A 19,342-nucleotide genomic window follows, 5' to 3' on the forward strand; every position below is an offset into this window, starting at 1 on the left:
GTCGGGGAATCATTCGGAGATGATTTCATTCTTCATTCTGCCGTCTTCCCATGTTCCTCTGGTCCTTGGATACCCCTGGCTGAAGGGAACACAATCCCACGTTCGATTGGGTGACGGGCAAGGTAACGAGTTGGAGCCTTGATTGTCATGCTAACTGTCTCAAGACTGCCTGTCCCCATTCGGTTCCCAGTCAGGTGATTGAGGCTAAACCCCCAGATTTGTCCCTGGTTCCCGAGACATATCACGATTTGGGGGAAGTGTTCAGTAAGCAGAAGGCTCTGTCACTCCCTCCCCACCGACCATATGATTGTGCCATCAACCTGTTCCCTGGAGCTGTCTACCCCAAGGGAAGGTTATACAGTATCTCCCGCCCTGAACGTGAGGCTTTGGAGACCTACATCAAGGAGTCCCTAGCTGCTGGTCTCGTTCGTCCCTCGTCATCACCCCCTGGGGGCAGGATTCTTCTTTGTGGGTAAGAAGGATGGCTCTCTTCGACCGTGTATTGATTATCGGGGGTTGAATGACATCACGGTCAAGAACAAGTATCCCCTGCCCTTGATGAGTTCTGCCTTCGACTCCTTACAGGGTGCTACGGTGTTCACCAAGCTAGACCTACGCAATGCGTATCACATGGTCCGGATCAGAGAGGGAGACGAGTGGTTGACGGGTTTCAATACACCGATGGGTCACTCGAGTATCAGGTGATGCCGTTTGGACTGACCAATGCTCAGCGGTATTCCAGAGTATGGTGAAACGGCGTCCTGAGAGATATGATCGGTCTCTTTGTGTTTGTTTATCTGGATGACATTCTGATCTTCTCGAAGGAACCTTCCGACCACGTCCAGCATGTCCGGCAGGTTCTGCAGCGATTGTTGGAGAATCGCCTGTTCGTGAAGGCCGAGAAGTGCGAGTTTCACGCCCACACGACATCCTTTCTCGGGTACATCATCTCCAGGGGAGAGATTAGGATGGACCAGGAGAAGGTTAGAGCGGTTCTGGAATGGGCCCAGCCCGGTACGAGATTGCAGCTCCAGAGATTTTTGGGGTTTGCGAATTTCTACCGCAGATTCATCCGGGATTACAGCCGTGTGGCCGCTCCGTTAACTGCCTTGACTTCCAGTATCAGGAGCTTCAAGTGGAATCCGGAGGCGGATCGAGCGTTTCTGGATTTGAAGAGGCGATTCACCAACGCACCGATTCTCTCTCAACCGGACACGGCCCGTCAGTTCGTCGTTGAAGTGGACGCGTCTGATGTGGGAGTTGGCGCCATCCTGTCGCAGCGATGCTCCACGGACAGTAAACTCCATCCCTGCGCCTACTACTCTCGTCGCCTTTCGCCTGCGGAGAGGAATTACGATGTGGGTAACCGGGAGCTTCTCGCGGTGAAACTTGCCTTGGAGGAGTGGCGCCACTGGTTGGAGGGGGCGGAGCAACCGTTTATTGTCTGGACTGACCACAAGAATCTTGCTTACGTGCAATCGGCTAGAGCGTCTCAACTCCCGTCAGGCCAGGTGGTCGTTGTTTTTCGGACGATTCAATTTTTCCCTGACGTTCCGACCTGGATCTAAGAACGGCAAGGCGGGACGCCTTGTCTCGGATGTTCTCCAAGACGGAGGAGAGTGGGTCCAAGACCGAGACAATTCTCCCCCGGAACTGCGTCGTGGGAGCTGTTAGGTGGAAGATTGAGGAGGAGGTGATGGCGGCCCTTCGGACGCAGCCCGGTCCCGGTAACGGTCCACCCGGTCGGTTGTTTGTGCCTGAGTCGGTTCGTCCTGCGGTCCTCAAATGGTCCCACACCAGCAAGATGGCTTGTCACCCTGGCGTGGCTCGGACGATGGCGCTTCTTCGCAGACGTTTTTGGTGGCCTGCCATGGCCGAGGATACTCGGGGTTATGTTGCTGCCTGTCCAGTGTGTGCGCAGAATAAGAGTACCAATCGGCCCAGCTCTGGACTACTTCACCCCCTTCCTATTCCCCGGCGACCATGGTCGCATCTGGCCCTGGACTTTGTCACTGGGTTGCCCGCTTCTGAGGGGAACACGGTCGTTCTGACTATCGTGGACAGATTCAGCAAGTTCGCCCACTTTGTGCCAATTGCCAAGCTTCCCTCTGCCTCGGAGACGTCCGAGATCCTGGTTAGGGAGGTTTTCAGGGTCCACGGTTTGCCCAGTGATATCGTTTCCGACCGTGGCCCTCAGTTTACCTCTGCTGTCTGGAAGTCCTTCTGTTTGGCCATTGGAGCTACAGTCAGTCTCACATCTGGTTTTCACCCCCAATCTAATGGGCAGGCGGAGAGAGCCAACCAGAAGATGGAATCCACGCTACGCTGCCTGGCCTCTTCCAACCCCACCTCCTGGGTCTCTCAGTTGCCTTGGGTTGAGTATGCCCACAATACTCTCCCTACATCTGCCACTGGGATGTCTCCCTTCCAGTGCCTGTATGGCTACCAACCTCCCTTGTTCCCTTCTCAGGAGAAGGAGCTCTCAGTGCCTTCTGTTCAGGCCCATATTCGTCGTTGCCACCGGACCTGGCATCGGGCCAGAAAGGCACTCCTTAGAGTTTCGGACCGGTATCAGCTCCAGGCGAATCGTCGCCGGATCCCCGCTCCCACCTATACCATCGGAGATAGGGGTCTGGTTGGCCACACGGGATCTTCCTTTACGGACTGAGTCTAGGAAGTTGTTACCGAAGTTCATTGGTCCGTTTGTGGTGGAGAAGGTGATCAATCCGGTGGCAGTTCGACTCCAAACTCCCGAGGACGCTCAGAGTCCATCCCACCTTTCATGTCTCCTGCCTCAAGCCTGTTTTCCTCAGTCCTCTGTTGCCTCCTCCGCCTCCTCCTCCTCCTCCTCGGATGATCGGAGGTGGTCCTGCCTACACGGTGCGACGCATCATGGATTCCAGACGGCGGGGCCGGGGTTTCCAGTATCTCGTGGACTGGGAGGGGTATGGTCCTGAAGAGAGGAGTTGGATTCCGCGGCGACAGATCCTAGATGCTGACCTCATCCGTGACTTCTACCGTCTCCATCCTGGCGCTCCGGGAGTCCGCCCGGTGGCGTTCGTCGGAGGGGGGGTACTGTAACGATCCCGGCAGTCTGAGTCGGGTCCTGTCTGTGGACTAGTTTTTCTGCTCGTGATCTCCAGTTTCCCGAGGGTTCTGGAACGCTCCGGGGAGCTCTCTTGATTTCCGCACCTGCATCCCATCAGCAATCTGCACACCTGGTCCTGATCATCACCCTTCTTAGGCTCTGGCCTAACATCCATTCCCTGCCGGATCGTTAGCCATGAACAGTAGGTTTACCAGAGTATCAGTCGTAGAGCTTCTAGCGTTAGTTTTGTTGTTTTGCACTTTGTTGATTTGTTGTTTACTTACCTCCGTTTTGTTCCATCTGCAGTCACTCGTCCGGAACCTTCATCCAACCTCTGCCTGGTGGTCGGCGGCTGCCGAGCCATGATCGGATCAACCACTGCACCCCCAACAACTAATCAACGCCGCCCGCTCTGTTCCCTGGATTATTCAGCATCACTCTTGAACTTGTAAATAAACACTCACCTTCGTTTCAACTTACCTTGTCCTGGTCTGCTTCTGGGTTCTGGCTTTGTAACTCGTGACATGGATATCAGCAACAACATGAAAACAAGAATATTACAGGTGTCTGTGTGTGTGTGTGTCTGTGTCTTTGTGTACTTCACTGTCAGTTGATGAGCAGGTGTACAAAAAAAGGCTTTACAACATATATGGGCAAGTCCATTTAGGACAGCACATTTCCACCATAGTTCACATTAGGAAAAAATGACAGCATGAATGCTCACTAAACAAACATATACTACATATACCTTTTTATACACATTTTTTTTCAGTAATTTTTTAAGAGTGAAAGGGAAGTAAGCAATCGCTCATCATAGGATCATACATATTTCAGTTACAATATTAGTTACAATATTAGTGTTAGTTAGATCATCATGTCAAAGCTGGACCTGCAAAGTCTGAACGACACAAGTGTGCAATGATTGGAGTGATTTTGTTTCTTTTTTTTCTTGCTTTGCTTGTTTTCAAAAGGAAAAATCATAGTTGGTAAAAAATAAAATAAACTTTCGTTGAAAGGTATCACACTGTATAATTTACAAATATCTAAAGAGGTTTAGTGGATGCCATAAAACATCTGTGGAGCTTGAAGATTTGTAGTACATAGATGTTTGGCAGAGATAATTCAAAAGAATAAAATCATAAACTCTATCTATCTATCGAGAGAGAGAGAGAGAGAGAGAGAGAGAGAGAGAGAGAGAGAGAGAAGTGTTTCCTTAGAGCAGTACATGCAGCAATCACTTAATGGAGTGATGTCATAATGGGCCACAAAACTTTGGGGATGTGGATGGAAAGTTACAGGCAGGAGAGGGGAACCAACAGAAGCAGGTCTTGAGACATGAGTTTGCCCCTTTTTGAAAACCTCTTGAGAGAGGATTGGTGGGATATATATACATACATACAAACATACATACACTCTAGTAGTGTGTGGAACTACTGGTACTGTGAGGAAAAAAAGATAGATGATGTAAAATGAAAAATAAAACAAGCTTCAGCTTCTTAAGACACGGTGGGTTCATCTAAGTAGACACATGTAACTTCATGTGGACACCAGACTGTCTTTGTCTACACATCAAACTTCATATGGACCCCAGACCGTCTCTGTTTACACATGTAACTTCATATGGACACCAGACTCTTTGTCTACACATGTAACTTCATATGGGCACCAGACTGTCTCTGTCTACACATGTAACTTCATATGGACACCAGACTGTCTTTGTTTACACATTTAACTTCATATGGGCACCAGACTGTCTCTGTCTACACATGTAACTTCATATGGACACCAGACTGTCTTTGTTTACACATTTAACTTCATATGGGCACCAGACTGTCTCTGTCTACACATGTAACTTCATATGGACACCAGACTCTTTGTCTACACATCTAACTTCATATGGACACCAGACTGTCTCTGTCTACACATGTAACTTCATATGGACACCAGACTCTTTGTCTACACATGTAACTTCATATGGGAACCAGACTGTCTCTGTCTACACATGTAACTTCATATGGACACCAGACTGTCTCTGTCTACACATGTAACTTCATATGGACACCAGACTCTTTGTCTACACACGTAACTTCATGTGGACACCAGACTAACTCCATTCATTTTACCGGTGGTATTGAGAACAGATAAACCCACCGTGTCTTAAGAAGCTCAAGCTTGTTGTTTTATTGTTCATTATATCTCTTTTTCCTCACAGCGGCACTCATACGCTACTAGCGTATATATCATATAGATACACTACAGCAACAGGATACGGCGGTTGTGCTGTCTGGCAAAACGGTCCACAAATACATCAAGATCCAGAGCCTTGGCCCTTCTGGACTCTATGCTCAGGACACCAAGATCACTGAGTCTCTCATCACTAGTGGTGGACCGCAGGAAGGTTTTTATCAGTTTCAGTGTGGAGAAACTGCGTTCGCAAGAGGCTGAGCTTACAGGAAGGGTTACAGCAATCTTGCACAGTCTAAAGAGCTCAAAGAAAACTTCCCTGTATGGCTCAATAAAACAAACCAGCTCAACTGTACTGCATGGCTTTTTGACTTCACCACTCTGTATTTTTCTGTCCAAAACTCTCTTAAATTGATGGAGCTCATGCCCTAAATCATCAATGTCTGCATTATACAAACGGCCAAATGAAAAAAACATTGCTCTCCTTTAAAAAGGTATCACTCTGGGGACTGAGAGACTGTATGCTTCTCATGAGCTCACAGTTTGTATTGGAGAAACGTCTGTTCAACTCATTGAGCATGCTGTCAATTACAGGATAGAAAAATGATGTGAGAAACATATCTTTGTCACGTTCTACCTCCCTCTGACCAACAGTGCTTAGCGTGCAGTAGCCACTGAGTCTAGAGCTCAGCATTTTCTGACGTTTCGCCACTGACCTTGTTGCAGAATCACACTGCTCACAAATATTCAATGCTTCATCCCACAACTCATCAAAGAAAGACTCCTGCCTGTGGTCTTTCAATGTCAGGACTAAAGCATTTACTAAGTCAACAGCACTTGACAGATCAACAGTTTGTGACTGTAACATGTCAGACAATAGCTTTGTCTCCCCAAACAACTTACGCAGAGTAACAAGATGCACAACAAATTCTAGGTCAATTTGAGCAAGAAGACCTCGGGCCTCAACAGTTCTTTCACCATGACGTTCTTGAGCAATCTCTTGCAGTAGTCGTTTAAGGGCAGGTAGAGTGTCCATGATATTACGTAGGGCTAGAAATCGGCATGACCAACGTGTGTCGCTTAAACGTTGCAGCTCTCTGGTTCTGCCATACATTTCTCTTTGGAGAGACAGCCATTTTGGGTGCACATATGAGGAAGAAGTAAACATATAAAGACTCTGTAACAAAGAAAAAAACTCCTCCGTTTCTGGGACACTTTTGACTACATCAACTAACACTAAATTCAGACAATGAGCACTACAATGGACGTAGAAGGCAAATTTAGCCTGTTCTTTGATCCTTGCCTGAACCCCTGAATGCTTACCGCTCATAACGGCAGCGCCATCGTACGCTTGGCCTACGAGGTTATTTTTGTAGTCCAGGCCATAACGTTCCAGTAAGTGTACTATTTTTCCAGTAAGCCCTGCTGCATCTAACCTCTCTGCAGATTCAAAATGGAGAAAACTCTCCTTAATGGCCCCATTGTAATAGTACCTGAGTGTGAAGGACATCTGTTCTTTTTTTGAAATATCCTTTGTTTCATCTGCCATGACGCTAAAAACCTCACTTTTCTTCACTTCTTCTATGATTTCAGACCGAACCATTTCTGCCAAACAACCCAAAACCTCATTCTGGATGATCTTGCTTGTGTACTTTGCATTGTGAATGGAAGTTAATCTTCTCTTAACAAGTTGGTCGTGGTTAGCAACTGTGTTAAGAATTTCCCTAAAGTTTCCTTTGTTAGTGGACCCTTCAGATTCATCATGTCCTCTTTGTGCTATGTTTTGTGTAGCTGTAAGCAACAGCACTTCCCCAACTGTTTTAATGTATGCCTGATTTTCTTGTACTTGTTTAGTGTGTTCTTTGTCAAGGAGATCTGTTAGTGTTGCGTCAGTTCTAACAGCTCTTTGATAATCCCTCCATGCGATCATTGCACACTTGTGTCGTTCAGACTTTGCATGTAGTGAAAACCCTGCATTTCTCATAGTTGCCTTTTTCCAGTTTGTAAAACCAGGTGTTGAAACAAAAACGGTGTCTGGGGCATTTGGTGTGCTAAAATGTCTACATGCATAGCAACATGTAGAGTCCGTCATTACAGAATACTCAAGCCATGGATGAGTAGTGTACCAGTTTGGTCTGAAGCTTCGTCTTCTGTCCCCCATCAGTGTGGTTGGGAATATCTTCAAGTTCGGCTGTACTGGTACGTCATACTTAGACTTGCTGATATCTGAAGAAGATGGACAGTAAGCATAGGGCACAACTACAACATTTATTTACTGTATATATATATGCATGTATTTCAAAATGTAGGCAAAGTATTTACTTTAAAAAAAAAACAGAGCCATATTGACACAAAAAGAATTAACAGCAGAAAGCAGCATTTTAAGGACACCCAGCAGGCCTACCATTACATTGTAATTGCATTGCTTTGCAAATAGTAAGAACCTTCCTCATCACAAACCTGATGGTGCAGTACTTGATCCACATGGATCCACTTGCTGTCCCTCTGGCTGTTCATCTCTCTGTCCCTGTATGCTTTCTTCTTCATGCTTCTCACCCTCTTCTTCATTCTCCTCGCCCTCTTCTTCATTCTCCTCACCCTCTTCTTCATCCTCCTCACCCTCTTCTTCATCCTCCTCACCCTCTGGAATTTCCCTCTCTTTGTCAGACCCCTCACTTTCATCACATGCTGGCTCTCCCTCTTCCTCAACTTTCTCAAAACCTCGATTTGTTTCTCTCACTTTTTGTTTGCTGGGGCAAAAAATGACTTTATGTCCCTTCCTCGTTTCATGATAACTATTAGAAGAAGAAAAAACGTAGGGGCATGCATTACATTTTGTTACCTAACCATCCCTCCCTACTTAACACTGGCAGATAACCTGTTGATTACTTTACTAAAAATGTATTTGTTATCGCGATGCAACAGCCAAGACGGATGAAGTTACGTGGTTAACATCACAACATTGTGTAGACCTAGCAAGGATAGCCTACTAACATTTGGATATTTGCTTCTGCTTCGATGAGTTTGCTTAGATATGATTACATTTCTAAACAAATCGAGACCAGACATTTAAAAACTTGATTTGATTTATGTGTGAGGAACAAAAGGAACATGTAGGCTATGTGCAAGAACAACAAGTCACTTATGATATTAAATCGTTTTCTTACCTTCGACTCCTGCAAATCGTAGCTCCTCTCGCAAATAGTAGTTGCTGAGCTCTCATTCACCGAAGCAGCACCACACGTGGCAGGCAGGCAGATGGCAGGATACCGTTTTTGGGTGCGCCACTCTAATTTACCCGTGTAGAACGTTGCCGTGTAGAGCGTTGCATTAGTTCCGCTTTTGGCGCTCGCGTGTAAAATAGTTATAAATTCATAATTTTTTATTTGGTCAGCACGGGGGGGGCACAGGGGTGGCCAGGGACATTTCCAGGGAGGCACGGGCCTCCCCCGGCCTCCGTGTAAAACCGCCACTGCATATAAAGCTCTCCCTCGCCCTCCATTTGGCAAATCTGACCATAACTCTATCCTCCTGATTCCTGCTTATAAGCAAAAACTAAAGCAGGAAGCACCAGTGACTCGGTTAATAAAAAAGTGGTCAGATGACTCAGATGCTAAGCTACAGGACTGTTTTGCTAGCACAGACTGGAACATGTTCCGGGATTCTTCAGACAGCATTGAGGAGTACACCACATCAGTCACTGGCTTCATCAATAAGTGCATCGATGATGTCGTCCCCACAGTGACCGTACGTACATACCCCAACCAGAAGCCATGGATTACAGGAAACATCCGCACTGAGCTAAAGGGTAGAGCTGCCGCTTTCAAGGAACGGGACTCTAACCCGGACGCTTATAAGAAATCCCACTATGACCTCCGACGAACCATCAAACAGGCAAAGAGTCAATACAGGACTAAGATTGAATCGTACTACACTGGCTCTGACGCTCGTCGGATGTGGCAGGGCTTGAAAACTATTACATACTACAAAGGGAAGCACAGCCGCGAGCTGCCCAGTGACACAAGCCTACCAGACGAGCTAAACCACTTCTATGCTCGCTTCGAGGCAAGCAACACTGAAGCATGCATGAGAGCACCAGCTGTTCCGGATGACTATGTGATCCCGCTCTCCGTAGCCGATGTGAGTAAGACTTTTAAGCAGGTCAACATTCACAAGGCCGCAGGGCCAGACGGATTACCAGGACGTGTACTCCGAGCATGTGCTGACCAACTGGCAAGTGTCTTCACTGACATTTTCAACATGTCCCTGACTGAGTCTGTAATACCAACATGTTTCAAGCAGACCACCATAGTCCCCGTGCCCAAGGACTCTAAGATAACCTGCCTAAATGACTACTGACCCGTAGCACTGACGTCTGTAGCCATGAAGTTCTTTGAAAGGCTGGTCATGGCTCACATCAACAGCATTATCCCAGAAACCCTAGACCCACTCCAATTTGCATACCGGCCAAACAGATCCACAGATGATGCAATCTCTATTGCACTCCACACTGCCCTTTCCCACCTGGACAAGAGGAACACCTACGTGAGAATGCTATTCATTGACTACAGCTCAGCATTCAACACCATAGTGCCCTCTAAGCTCATCACTAAGCTAAGGATCCTGGGACTAAACACCTCCCTCTGCAACTGGATCCTGGACTTCCTGACGGGCCGCCCCCAGGTGGTAAGGGTAGGTAACAACACATCTGCCACACTGATCCTCAACACGGGGGGCCCCTCAGGGGTGCGTGCTCAGTCCCCTCCTGTACTCTCTGTTCACCCATGACTGCATGGCCAGGCACGACTCCAACACCATCATTAAGTTTGCCGACGACACAACAGTGGTAGGCCTGATCACCGACAACGATGAGACAGCCAATAGGGAGGAGGTCAGAGACCTGGCCGTGTGGTGCCAGGACAACAACCTCTCCCTCAACGTGACCAAGACAAAGGAGATGATTGTGGACTACAGGAAAAAAAAAAAAAGAGGACTGAGCACGCCCCCATTCTCATCGATGGGGCTGTAGTGGAACAGGTTGAGAGCTTCAAGTTCCTTGGTGTCCACATCACCAACGAAATATCATGGTCCAAACACACCAAGACAGTCGTGAAGAGGGCACGACAAAGCCTATTCCCCCTCAGGAGACTGAAAAGATTTGGCATGGGTCCTCAGATCCTCAAAAAATTATACAGCTGCACCATCGAGAGCATCCTGACTGGTTGCATCACCGCCTGGTATGGCAACTGCTTGGCCTCCGACCGCAGGGCACTACAGAGGGTAGTGCGTACGGCCCAGTACATCACTGGGGCCAAGCTTCCTGCCATCCAGGACCTCTATACCAGGCGGTGTCAGAGGAAGGCCCTCAAAATTGTAAAAGACTCCAGCCACCCTAGTCATAGAATGTTCTCTCTGCTACCGCACGGCAAGCGGTACCGGAGTGCCAAGTCTAGGTCCAAAAGACTTCTCAACAGCTTCTACCCCTAAGCCATAAGACTCCTGAACAGCTAATCATGGCTACCCGGACTATTTGCACTGCCCCCCCACCCCATCCTTTTTACGCTGCTGCTACTCTGTTAATTATTTATGCATAGTCACTTTAACTCTACCCACATGTACATATTACCTCAACTACCTCAACTAGCCGGTGCCCCCGCACATTGACTGCAACGGTACCCCCCTGTATATACAGCCTCCCTACTGTCACTTTATTTTACTTCTGCTCTTTTTTCTCTCAACACTTTTTTTTTGTTGTTGTTTTATTTTTACTTTTTTTGTTAAAAATATATGCACTGTTGGTTAAGGGCTGTAAGTAAGCATTTCACTGTAATGTCTGCACCTGTTGTATTCGGCGCATGTGACCAATAAAATTTGATTTGATTTGATTTATTATTTTTTCTACACGTCCCATTATCCCCTGGTTAACTACAGCTCCTTTAGAAACACACACACACACACACACACAGTATGGCTACTTTCCAAAACATTTATTGGAATCCATTTTAGGTGTTTGTTCACTTTATCAAGTGAGAATGAAAGCCACACAGTGTCAACAATACATTTCACAGCACAACAGTGCCTATGGTGGAACAACAATGTCCCAAAAAGCCTTTACAAAAGGCATATCAAAGCATTTGTAAATATCCTTTAATAGGACAGTACATACAATAGAGTTAAAGCAAGATTTCAGTTGGCTAAGCAACCATACACGTAAAGATATAACCTTTACAAATCATCTTCATAGAAAATGAAAGGACTAAAGAACACATTGGTGCATCAAGTGAGCACAAAATACATACACACGTAAACATACACGTGAAATATCAAACATATTCTTCATTATGAATTAATACAAATATGTTTTTCAGCTTCTTCTCTGAGAGCAAATAATCACATCAGTAGAGTTCCTTTCATATATAACAAGAAAATAATATCATTTCAATATACCATTTGGAAATATATTTCCTACAGCAAAAAATAAGGTAAACACCCATCCAGTTTGTGACATAGAGAGTCTCTATGCTATGGTTCTACCAAGGCCTCCAGACTGGTTCGTGGCCACTGGTGGCCTGCTTCACTGAACCTTGGCTGTGGTTTTGGTGTTGGGAGGAGAGTGGAGAGGAGGGACAGATGTCCTGGCCAGCTCTCCGGAGGTTCAGGAGCGTCATGTCCTTCATGGAGCTGGAAGACAGGAAGTGTAGTGTCTCCCTCCAACACTGGGAGTGGCCCTCACTGTGAGCCCTCTGACGGACTGGGCTCTGAGGCTGCAGTTGCTGCTTCAGGAACCCCACCGTCATCTCCAGGATGTCAGCCTTCTCCAGCTTGGCATTGGGGTCCTGTTTGTGGAACTCCCTCTCCAGCAGGGTCTTGAGCTGCTCTATGCAGGTGTTGATGCGGTCTCTACGCATCTTCTCCACAACTGGTTTCCTTAGCTGATGAAGAAAAGAGGGCATTCAGTTAGTTCTATGTCCTTTAAGTTCAAATCATGAAGAAAAGGATTCAATAGTAAACTATGACACAAACATATGTTATAAACAAAACTTACTTTATGTTTGTCTTTAGTAGAGAGCATTGTGTTGGCAGAGTCTCTGGTATAGGTAGGAGCCATTCTTCTAGAGAGAGAGAGAAAGAGAGAGAGTGTGCTTCTCTGAGGAAGGCGAGTGAGTTGTGAGCTGAGAGAGGAGCCCACTCCCCTATTTATAGGAGTGCATTAGCATTACAAAGCCATGTGTACCAGGCTGGATTAGTTTTCCCACACTCCGAGGCCAGTGGGCGAGGAGGCCACAACAATGGGAGAGGCATCCATTATCTCATGGTTTACTGACCTCAACAGAGGGAACAGTGCTGCAGATATCAGAGGCACAGACTGAACACAAGCAGATCGTTACACTTTTATTACCTGGGAACATTCCCTATCAGGCCTCTGCAGATGGGGACTGAGTCAGACTTGATAAGGGACCTTAAAGGCATATAGATATTGCACACTTCACATTGCAGAAATTAATGTTAACCTATTAAGGAGACAATGAATATAATCAGAAGACACAGTGTTAATTAAAAATCAACATGAATTCAAATAAATCAAATTGAATGTCCTGCAATACTGTGATAGCACTGTAATTGTGCTATATTTACATTTACATTTTAGTCATTTAGCAGACACTCTTATCCAGAGCGACTTACAGTTAGTGAGTGCATACATTTTATTTTTTTGTTGTTTTATCAATTAAATAATTTCTCTCCCCTTACATCCCTAACTTATATACCATTTACATCTTCTCTGTCTTTCACATGTACAGAAAGCATGAGAAAGGTACACAGGGATAGAGGGAGAGAGACAGAGAGAGAGAGAGAGAGAGAGAGATAAACATTCACATTGTAGATGCCAATTAAACACAATTATCCAGTGCCCTCTTGGAAGGCACACTTCCATTGTTCGACACCTCTCCCCCCTTCACTCATCCCCCCACAGAATATGTAATAAATGTGAAAGAGAGTGTGGGAAAGCAGGACAGGATCCTACTCACACCTCCTTCAGTCAATAGAGCACACCCCACCTCCCCTCCATCCACCACCCCCTCGCCCCCCTCTAGAGACACCCTTTCAACCTGCTGCCCAGAACAGAGGCACTGCTGAGCCAGGGGGCACGTGTGTTCCCCCCACCCCGCCCTCGTTCACATGGCCGGGCCTGTGTGCGTGCACACTTACCTACCACTGATTACATCTCTCCTCCTCTAATCTCCTCTGGCCTCTCATTAATGGAACCTGCACTCAAACATCTGCTCCCACTGACAGTACAATACAGTGAACTTCACTCTCTTATCATCAGAGGCTATTACTAAATAATGTTTATCCTATCACTCGTGAATAAGTCAATAGAATTGGTAAATGTCTACATACTTCAATAACTTAATAGACACTTGCATTAAAATGTTTAACATTGATTCAAATGGTTGCTCTAAAATAAATGGACAAAAATAGTGAGTTATTTGTCAATGCATTATGTGCCTTATAAATAGACATGCAAATATGTGTGGAACGAGGTAGATGGCAAGGGTATTTTTGGAGGGAAATCATCTCTGGTCTGTCTTTTCTTCTCTCTTTAAAGATATTTCTAAGAAGTGAGTCATGACTATGCAGATGAAAACACATTATTTGAGTATGAACACATTCCAATGTGGACATTCCATCTATTCAGGAAGAAAAGTGATGGCCTCATTATGAGCCCCTCCACACACACACTCTCGCCCACGTGCATGGACACACACACACACAAACCAAACAGGCTCCATAGATTTGAGCCCAGATGTCCCAGTGTCTGTGTGCAGCCAAATGCCCTCTCCCTCTCTCCAATGAGGAATGTGTGAGAGCTCCGACCTGCTCCTCTTTCCCACACTTAAGCCCCCATTCACGGCTGTGCCCCACCCTGCCACAACCGCCACTGATCCATCACCCCTCATTATGCCTGGAACTCAATAGGCCATCTGGAACTCTGCTGGGTGAGCCCAGGCCTCTCACACACTCCACACACCTAGAGGAAGTCACAGGTATATCATACTGGAATGCAACTAATAAGACTTGAGGCTGCTATTATGATATAAAGCTAAATACATGTTATATTTGTGTTATTGTCTAATAATGGAATAAAGACATGGACATACAGTAAATACACAATCCAATGATAACTAAAAAATATTGAACCTCCTCCGGATCAAGTTAATGGAAAAAACTTGATGCAGTATACTGCAGAGCAAGAATAATATATTTATTGTTTTTGTATGTGTGAATACCTCTTAAAACTGACCACCAACACACTGACCCCGTGACTGTACTGAAAGGGCCCTGAGTAAAACAGAAGGCATACATTTGACAATGCCACAATTTCCCGCTTCAGGTCACATGTCCATGGGATGCCATAGAACGGGGCCCACATTAAGGGGTATTTATCAGGTCTAAAGAGAGGTCAGGCATTTCCCAGGTCCCTGTGTGGCTCATGTCTCAAGGATACCCTACTTGATGAGGCACGTGATACCAAGCACCTGCCCCTCTCTTTGTGAGAGAGTGGTGCCCTTGCAGGGGCACCCAGAGGCAAAGCCTGGTTCAGCACAACAGTCAGGAATGCATTGTGCCCTTTTACATGGCACAGTTTGGCGGGATAGAGAGAGGGGTACATGGGGGAGATGCAAGGTTGGTTAAGACAATTTCACAAATATCTCCAATAATCTTTAAGTTAAAAAATTTACAGAAACAGCATGAATCAACAAAAATAGCTGTTTTTACTGTAACATGTTAAGTGCAGTGACGACCCGTCATTCAGGGCAGGTGGGGAAGAGCCCCATTCCTGTTTTGCATGTTATTTTGGCATTAATACGTGTCACATATCAGTTGTTGTCAACAATGTAAAAAATATATATAATTGAGTTAATAAAGCTGCATACAAACATGGTCTCTTTTTTGTTTTCTTGAGTAAGGCAGCTCCAAAATGCAGGTGTTTCAGCCTAGCTCAGTGCTTTCTGTGATGGTGGGGCAAGCCAGCAGAAAATAGGAGTGTTGCGCCGTGATTGGCTCAGTGTTCTGTCACTCATGGGGACACTACGTCACCTCCAAGTCAAAGTCCTTAGTAAGGGTAGACATCGAAGATTCCAGCCCTTTGGGTCCTGCCATAGAGTTACATTAGAAGTGCCCTTCCAAGAAGGCTCAAGGTCATTGGCCACAGATAAAATGACGTCAAATCACATTATATGTACAGTAGCTTTGATTGGACTGATCATGTCAACGTCTTACTTTCAAAATCTTAGCTAGCAGTCATCATCATGAATCAAGTCGACAATCTACTGGCAAATCCTTTTTAATCCTTGTCATATGAAGATAAATAATGAAGATAAATTATAGATAAAATGTATCGGTGCTAAATAACATTACACAACAAGTTGGAAATCGCAAATTCAACCATGAGTGGTTTGGAAGGAATCGGTGACAGTGGCTAACTGCAAGCATTGCAACTGGGAAGTCGGGAATAAACGAGCTCAGACTGGGAAAATACGTTTTGAACTTTCATCCAACTCGGAATTGTAAATCCGGCCTCTTTCTCTGTCTTTGATGACAAAATTTGCCCATGAAGGACCGCTGCGCCACCTTCCTGTTCAAGTGAGCACATCACAACAAGGTGAGTCCAAAAATGTCTTATATGCTGCTGCATAAATTATGTAATATGCCAGGGAGATATGTATACTGTGGCTAAGAAAGTGATATTAAGTGTATGTTGTGTAGTAAGCTGTTAGTAGCCCATGTGCCTGACCCTAATAATTTGGTCTATTTCACCTCTTAATTTCGCCTACTGTTCTGACTCGGGTGCACATGTAGCCTATAACCTGTTTTTGAGAAATGTAACCATTGAATATTGTAAGACATTTCATTGTCTGTTTATGTGCCCCCTTTATTTATCCTACGGTTCTGACTTGGTGTACAGGTAGAACACTGTAAGAACTTCCCATGTTCTGAATTCTGTCGCTTTACATTTCAAAAGTGCAGAACGAATAGTTATATTGACTACGTCTGTCCTAGCTCGTTCATTCATGTCTTAATTGAAATTACGGATTGCCCCTTATCCGCTTGTCGTCCCCTTATGCCATAGTTTGTACATCTCAATTGTCAGTAGCAACCACATTTGTTTAAGCAAGTCAGCCATATCAGCTATGTTTTTTTAAAAGGCAGTAAATGAGGCTGAATGAACTGTTTCGCTGATAGCCAGGTGTAGCAGTGGTAAGGTGTTGGTACTGCTGTTGGGACTCTGCTGTTGGGACAGCTTTATGTAGGCCCTAACAGTTTGTGGGCACCGTTTGTCACCGTTATAGTGCAATTAATGTATTGTTTAGTGTTGTGTTGTGTAGTGGCTTTGCTGGCATGGTCCCACAATTATAATTTTGTTGCCCCACCAAGATTGACATGCTAAAATCGCCACTGGTTAAGTGACATCATTACAGATAACATAGACCAAGAAATTAGACAGTTCACCATCTGTAATTATAAGTCCAAGTAACATAAGACAGTGCCCATGGCCATGAGTGCACTAATTATAGCTAATAGGTAATTTAAAATAGACCACCATTTATATGGCATCTCATGTGGTATAAACATCACAAAATAGAAAAATTTTAAAAAATTGAAAGACATTGAAATTGAACCTTTGGAGTGCTGTCCATTTCATTTTTATGGATTATCTAAGAAGATCCAGCAGAAACCAACTATTTTTTGGAGTAGACACACTTCTGATTCAGCAGGTTGTTTTCATTATCCTATAGACCCATAATGTTGCTGCAACTTTTCCCATTGAAATGGGCAACTTTTTATTATCTTGGGAATTTTAAAGATGTGAACAATGATAATTGCATTAAAATTCAAATATGTCACAACTGTTGCACAATTGGACTGATGCCCTCTAACTAGAACTAGAGAGGAAACATGTCTTGTAGAACTCACCCAGCTGACAGAGGTTTCCCGCGCACAGAAGCCAGATGCTCCTCTATTCAAAGACTAATCCTGTAGGCTGTGGTGTCCCAACTTTCCCACACCACACTTTCAACAGAACAACAATGTAAGTGTGCTGTGCTCAATACCGCATTAGTCACCGTCCTCAATGAGGCATCTAATTCCCAAGGGGCCATATGGAAAAATATCACGTTGATACATTGTTGACCGATTGCTGAAAAAGGAAACAGGAAAGAGTAGTTTACGAAGGTTCGCTTAGGCTACCTTTATATAAATACACTGTTGCTGTATAGCCTATATTATACAACAGACATAGTATAATAATAATAATATTTTTTGAATAACGTATAATTATATAGGCTAATGTCTAATTATATATTATAAATTATAATACTTTTGTTATGATTATTTTATAATACAATAGTAATGAGAGTGGCTATAACAATCATAATTATAACTTGCGCATAAGATAGCCTAATCAAATATTTTGTAAGGTTGAATGAATTCATCAAACTAACTAATTCATCAACAAATTGGCGGGAAAAAGCATACAGCAGAAACGCCTCTTGATCCTGAATAATCGTCTGGAAGCCCATTCCTTACTCAGGACTTGTTTTCCCGCCTTTTGGTCTGACCGTCTTTTATTTGAATGGAGCAACATCTTGGTACGCAGTCGCAAGGAACAGAGTCAACTATTTCACAGTATTTATTTAATTGCACAGTCCACCTGTTCCCTTGGGACACGCTCATTGTCCCAAAGCAATAGACAGTCAATTTTGCATGAAGTAATTGAACCCTCTTCCTTTGTACTGTCCGCGTTCCTGATTGGCCAGTAACTGTGGGAAACCCCTGTCAAACTGAGACCCACACGGGTTTACAGCGTGAGGAATGTATAAATACAGAAGCCCTGCAGAGGTGCTCAAACCACACTTCTGACATCCGCGACTATCTTTACTAAGAACAAACACCAACTGACGGACAGCAATGGCTCCTGTCAATATTTGCAACATGGTGATGACCACGAAAGATAAAATCAAAGTAGGCGAAGTACAATTGGCTACTGTCCTCTTTATTCATGAATTAAATTCGTTATCTTTTAATTTGAACATTACTTTTTAAACTGTGATTAACTAATCATTATTATTTTCTCCAGCTGAGAAAACCAGTGGTGGAGAAGATGCGCCGAGACCGCATCAACAGCAGCATCGAACAGCTCAAGACACTCCTCAAAACCGAACTTCAAGCACACCAACCCAACTCTAAACTGGAGAAGGCTGACATTCTCGAGACAGCTGTGTTTTACCTGAAAGACAATAGCACGCGCCCTGCTTCTTCATTCAACGCAGCGTCAACTGTCGAGCGCTACGCGGAGGGATTCACCCGGTGCCTGGAGGAGACGCTGCGCTTCCTCTCAGCGCACAACCAGCCGACTGACTCACAATATAAGCTTGTAAATCACTTCCATCCCGCACAGAAACTTGGTGACAGAGTCGTGCTGAGTCCAAACCGCGCGACGGTCCCTCAAAACAGCAGGACTCCGAAATGTGTCACCGCAGGTGGAAGAGGGCCTCTGTGGAGACCTTGGTGATGAGCATAGCCTATTTGGAGACGTTCAATAATGAGACTTTCGATGTTAAAACCAGATAATATGTTGGTCTAGCACGACCCAGTATGATCTCTTCATGTAGGAAATTATTCTTCCCTTTACAATTTTATCTTTTGTTCGTAAAAGTTGAAATGATTGTTATTATTCTGTTTAGAATGTGAATTCAATATCCTGTATTGTGCAATTGCGCATGTATTATTAACTTCACAATTGTGAAGTAAAATGTTTTTACACATTGTAAAATATATTAAAGTTATATCTTGGTGTATTTCTGGTAATATACCTCAGCCATATGTTGCTGAATTGTAATATGTCCTGAAACAAACTGTGATTAGAACATTGGCTATCACAATGATATGGCAATATTCCCCAATAAAAAAAGGAAATGACAATTTATGGATGAATCTCTATTAATTAGGCTACTATATCTATGTTTGTTTTTTTACACAACACTTATAGACACAGTACACCTCACA

The 19,342-nt window shown here is 44.7% G+C and overlaps 2 protein-coding genes across 2 annotated transcripts; one reads left to right on the forward strand and one right to left on the reverse strand.

The window, feature by feature from the left end:
• Positions 1-11,244: 11,244 nt before the first annotated feature.
• On the reverse strand, positions 11,245-12,454 carry LOC121578553 (transcription factor HES-5). The gene is made up of 2 exons (XM_041892919.2): positions 12,318-12,454; positions 11,245-12,204 (listed from the first exon to the last, which is right to left on the reverse strand). Exons 1-2 carry the CDS (start codon positions 12,378-12,380, stop codon positions 11,803-11,805), a joined length of 465 nt encoding a protein of 154 aa, XP_041748853.2. The 5' UTR covers positions 12,381-12,454; the 3' UTR covers positions 11,245-11,802.
• A 5,737-nt stretch (positions 12,455-18,191) lies between these two features.
• On the forward strand, positions 18,192-19,248 carry LOC121578552 (transcription factor HES-5-like). Its single transcript, XM_041892918.1, has 2 exons — positions 18,192-18,298; positions 18,414-19,248. The coding sequence occupies exons 1-2, from the start codon at positions 18,245-18,247 to the stop codon at positions 18,846-18,848; spliced, it is 489 nt and encodes a 162-aa protein (XP_041748852.1). The 5' UTR covers positions 18,192-18,244; the 3' UTR covers positions 18,849-19,248.
• Positions 19,249-19,342: the final 94 nt, after the last annotated feature.

Source organism: Coregonus clupeaformis, chromosome 12 (assembly GCF_020615455.1).
Source record: "Coregonus clupeaformis isolate EN_2021a chromosome 12, ASM2061545v1, whole genome shotgun sequence".
Taxonomy (NCBI): domain Eukaryota; kingdom Metazoa; phylum Chordata; class Actinopteri; order Salmoniformes; family Salmonidae; genus Coregonus; species Coregonus clupeaformis.

Coding starts and splice junctions, on each gene's coding strand:
- LOC121578553 (XM_041892919.2), bottom strand. CDS start 12,380: ATGGCTCCTACCTATACCAGAGACTCTGCCAACACAATGCTCTCTACT. Junction 12,205..12,317: donor CTACTAAAGACAAACATAAA/GTAAGTTTTGTT, acceptor TTTCTTCATCAG/CTAAGGAAACCAGTTGTGGA.
- LOC121578552 (XM_041892918.1), top strand. CDS start 18,245: ATGGCTCCTGTCAATATTTGCAACATGGTGATGACCACGAAAGATAAA. Junction 18,299..18,413: donor CCACGAAAGATAAAATCAAA/GTAGGCGAAGTA, acceptor TATTTTCTCCAG/CTGAGAAAACCAGTGGTGGA.